Source organism: Culex quinquefasciatus, chromosome 2, assembly GCF_015732765.1.
Source record: "Culex quinquefasciatus strain JHB chromosome 2, VPISU_Cqui_1.0_pri_paternal, whole genome shotgun sequence".
Lineage (NCBI taxonomy): Eukaryota > Metazoa > Arthropoda > Insecta > Diptera > Culicidae > Culex > Culex quinquefasciatus.
In genome coordinates, this window is record NC_051862.1 from 53,629,267 (window position 1) to 53,634,029 (window position 4,763).

Consider the following 4,763-nt stretch of genomic DNA (forward strand, 5'->3'; position numbering starts at 1 on the left):
TCCCATAAGTCGCTATTAAAAATGATAAAGTTAAGTTAAGTACTTCAAAAGTTATGCTAAAAAAAACGAGTTTAACAAAAGTCCGGAAGATTGTAAAAAGGGTGGTTTTTGTAAGAAAACCCGTCATGCTATATATTTTTAGAAAAGTATTTAAAAGACCTTTCCAACGCGTCCAAGATATTGAAGATCTGACAAATCTATCAAAAGTTATAAGCACTTAAGTGTTATTTATACGCTTTTTGGAGGCCGGATCTCAGATATGTTGATGAAAACGTTGTCCGGAACTCTCATGCAACCTATTGTTGGATAGGTATTCAAAAGACCTTTCCAACGCGTCCAAAACATTGAAGATCTGACAATCCTATCAAAAGCTATAAGCACTTCAGAGTTACTTATGCACTTTTTGGAGGCCGGATCTCAGATATTTTGATGGAAACGTTGTCCGGATCTCTCATGCGACATATCGCAGGATGGGTATTCAAAAGACCTTTCTAACGCGTCCAAAACATTGAAGATCTGACAACCCTATCAAAAGTTATAAGCACTTAAGTGTTATTTACGCACTTTTTGCATTTTGGATAGCACCCTTTAAATGCGAGGAAGGCGGTAACCACCTAAAGGTGGATTAAGTAACGTTTTTTTATATTATTTTTCTAGAACAGCTTACGTTTAAATGCAACTTGTAATTAAGATAATTATATGCTTGTCTGTTTTTTTTTATATTTTTTAAAGATCAGACAATTTCACAGTAGTTTCATTCGTCAACATTGACAATCGTATACTAATTCAGCAATTCCATTTGAAAGGAGCCTAAACCGAAAAAAAGTTCTTCGAACGGGCTCAAAACATTCTGGGGGTTCCTTGGCCAAAATAATTAAACTTGTATTTGTTTGTTTGGCCATTAGGGTGACCTCTTTGTGCTAGGGTGGTTCGAAAAATGGCAATTTTCGTCATTTTTTGCATAAATTACCTTTTAAAGAGAATCGTAACTCCGCGTCATTTCATCTGATTTTAGCTGTCATAGACGCAAAATAAAGGTGAATAGTAGGCTTAAAGATTTTTCACGCTCGAAAATAGCAAATTTCACGGGGACCTTCATTTCAAAACACCAAATTTCACGCCAATTTCGCGGAACGTGAAAAATGTTATAATAACTCTGAAAATCTTTTTTTTATATCACAGAAACTACTTTTTATGCTTCATTATATATTCATCATCAATAAACAAAAAAACATCACTAAATTTGAACGCGACACAAAAAAAATCCTAAAATTCAAAAAAAAGTTTCCATCTGGTTTATGCATGGGATATTAATATTTTGGAACAAAATGCGTATTCTCATTAATTTAACTGTTTTTTAGTATTCGACTAATTTAGCTAAAAAGGTTTCGCTGATTTGTTTCTGTTTTATCACATCACATGTTATTGAATATCATATCAAAGCAAGATTTAACAATCCTTTCCAGCCAAAATGAGTAAAATAAATTGAATTTTCTGCGACATTTAGCCCATTGAAAAAAGTGTTTAAGTTTTTCATCTCTCTTTTCTAAAACTAAATTTAAAATCAATGGGAAAAATACTATAATTTGTAACGGAATCGAAATTCGTATTCGAAATAATAACAGAAATTTAAAAAGGTGGTATTTTTAACTTTCACGGGAATCATCCACCAACATAATCAATTATCATTAAAATCAAACAGGACTCTGAAAAAATTCAGAAATGTTTGCTCTTCATTTTATTTACAGCAAAACAAAGCGTGATTCTTATAAAAAAATTGAAATTATTCCTTTCAAATAAAACAGTAGTAAAATTTTTACTCCAGCGAATGAAAATATTACTAAATTTTGTTAGTTTAAAAAAAAAAAAAACTTCAAAAATCTAAACAATTCTTTGAATGGTTCATATCAACCTTTTCAATTGAAAACTATTAAAATTTACTTAAATAGTCTTTATGGTTAAAATATTTCTTATGATGTTATTTGAAAAAAAAAAAAATGAGAAAATTGATAAATTTCAAGAATTGCACACCGTCCGCAAAAATGTCAAAATTCACTATCCCTTTATTAGTAGTTGAACAAGGGTATTCACTGGCTTAATTCTATGGCAGTTCCTAAGATTAGTTTTATTCTTATTTGAGTTTGATACAATATATTGAGGAAATCGTTACTGTTTCACAGAAACATAAAATTTCACGGGAGCAAAATTTCACTGATTTCACGCTGTTCGCGAAATTGTGAAATTTCACTAACCCTAGTGATTAGTTTAGTTATTTGAGAAAAATAGTAAAAAGTCTCAAAAATCTAGCTAAACATTTGAAAAAAATCGTATGAAAACTTAAAATGGCGTTTTGACCGTGTCTGGACCAAAGAGCCTATGTCTGAACATATTTTTATCGCATTTCTCGGACAATTTCACATAATAAAACAAAAAAATCGGCGATGCGGTGGTTTAAGCGAAAATTACGAAAGTCAACATTTTTTGAACTACCCTAGCACGATGTATGTCACCCTAATGGCCAAACAAAAAAAATATGAATCTAATTATTTTGGCCAAGGAACGCCCAGAAAATGTTTAAGCCCGATCGGAGAACTTTTTTCGGTTTAGGATCTTTTCAAATGGAATTTCTGAATTAGCAAGTAAAACTCAGAAAAACTTCTTTTTCGCAATTCCGTCGTGAAACTACTTACTTTTCCTGACATTCTTGAACGACGAAATAGCCTACTTTTCTGTACCAAAAATAACAGAATCGAATAGCAACATTTTTCAAAATAAATGCTGAAAAGTTCTACTTTTCAGCACTCAAATGGGTGCTGAAAAGTTGAACTTTTCAGCACTTGTTTCGAAAAGTTACACTTTTCAACATTTTTTTGGTTTGAACGATTTATTATATTTATACATTATATAAATACATGATAATTTGACATATAATTTCACTCAGTGTGTGTTTTTTGGAATTGCAAAAAATGTTGTATGGAACTCGTTGCAAAACTTGATTTTTCAGCACTCTTCGTATTTATCCAACTCGGTGAACCTCGTTGGATAAATGTACGACTCGTGCTGAAAAAATCCTCTTTTTGCAACTTGTTGCATAAACTACTATTAACATTCCAACGTCCAAGGCTCCAAAAAAGTTAGAACGGTAACTTCAACTCGATGGTTCTCGGGCATTACTCAACCAATTTTTTTTAATTTCTGAGACCGAGAACATCGTTTTAACTTTTTCATGTTCGTGTGTAAAAAAAATCGCCAAGAATTCCGAGGAGGCAGTCATTTAAAAAAAAGGTGGAACGATATTTTCGGTCGCAGAAGTTACAGATGTGTTCAAACCAAGTTCTACAAAATTTTAGGATCATCTGGATATTCTTACAAATCACTGGAAACAAGAATCGTCCCGATTGGTTGAGTAATGCCCGAGAACCAGCGAGTTGAAGTTATCGTTCCACCTTTTTTGGGAGGCTTGGGCGTCCGTGTAAGTTGGATATGCGTTGGGCGTTCCAGTGCTAATGTACTTGTCGATGAACCTGAAAAACTTGTAACAAAGTGAACAAATCAATTTTACAACAAATGTGCGGATCTAACTTTTTTATGCATGTAGGCATCTCACTTTATGGCAAAACACATGAAGTACTTTAACATCTATCTTTATGGCTTTAGTGTTAAGTATAAAAGCTGTACCTTTTCTGAAAAGCAATTATTTTCTCACCATGTGGCTCAAAGTGATCATCATCTCTGCGCTCTCGGTAGCAGCTGCGACTTGCTTCAGTCAGCTCCGGATCATCAACGGCCAACAGGCCTCTCCCGGCCAGTTTCCGTACCAGGCGCGCCTAAGCATGATGTTCAAGCCAGAAGTTCCGCCGCATCCCAGCTCCTGCGGTGGAAGCCTCATAAGTGATCGCTGGATCCTAACGGCAGCCCACTGCCTGGAGGGCGCTGAATCTGCGCTGGTGCATTTGGGCACCATCGAGTTCAACTGTTCGCGGTGTTTGATCTGTTTGAGCAGTGAGTTTGTGGTGCACGAAAATTTCCAAACAATCGATGGCAAAACGACAAACGACGTTGGGTTGGTGAAGCTTCCCTACGTGTTGGAGTTCAACTATTATGTGCAACCGATTGCGTTGGCAAGAACCGATGAAGACTTTTTGAACCAGGGGGTTGTCGTGAGCGGTTGGGGCAAGACGACTGATGGACCGCTGGAGTATTCGCCGTTTTTGCAGTACGTTCGTATGAATGTGATCAGTAATAAGCTGTGTGTGAAGACTTACTTCGAGGAGGTCATCATACATTCGACGATCTGTGCCATTGGAAAGGATGGACGATCGGGGTGTCAAGGTGATTCCGGAGGTCCGTTGGTGGTTTCAGGACAGAATCCGCTGCTGGTTGGTGTGGTCAATTTTGGAAGTAAACATGGTTGCGCTGTAGGGTTTCCAAGTGTGTTTGCACGTGTTTCTGAATTTGTGGATTGGATTGAGGATAAAACAGGAAGTTTGAACTAAAGAGATAATAAAAAATTGAAGATACGATACAGACAAAAGTTGTAGAACAGTAATTTTGCTGAACCCCTTTCCCTCAAATCTTCCCCCTTAACTTTGTTACCTCAAATCGCTTCTTGCTTTTGCTGACTGCTGCCAACGATCATTATAAATACCCTCAAATGAATCATAAAATGTTGCGCCTCGAAACGTGCGTCCAAGAAACGTAAAATAATCGTTAAAAATCTTCCCCTCCCTTCCCCGAGAGAACTCTGCTCGAAATTAATGTCC

General features: G+C 35.8%; 1 protein-coding gene across 1 annotated transcript; it reads left to right on the forward strand.

Moving 5' to 3' along the window:
* Nucleotides 1–3,703: 3,703 nt before the first annotated feature.
* Nucleotides 3,704–4,534, forward strand: LOC6050215 (chymotrypsin-2). The gene has a single exon (XM_001866821.2). The coding sequence runs from the start codon at nucleotides 3,708–3,710 to the stop codon at nucleotides 4,494–4,496; it is 789 nt and encodes a 262-aa protein (XP_001866856.1). The 5' UTR covers nucleotides 3,704–3,707; the 3' UTR covers nucleotides 4,497–4,534.
* Nucleotides 4,535–4,763: the final 229 nt, after the last annotated feature.

What these genes read in the sequence shown, in the direction of transcription:
- LOC6050215 (XM_001866821.2), top strand. Translation starts at nt 3,708, where the DNA reads ATGTGGCTCAAAGTGATCATCATCTCTGCGCTCTCGGTAGCAGCTGCG.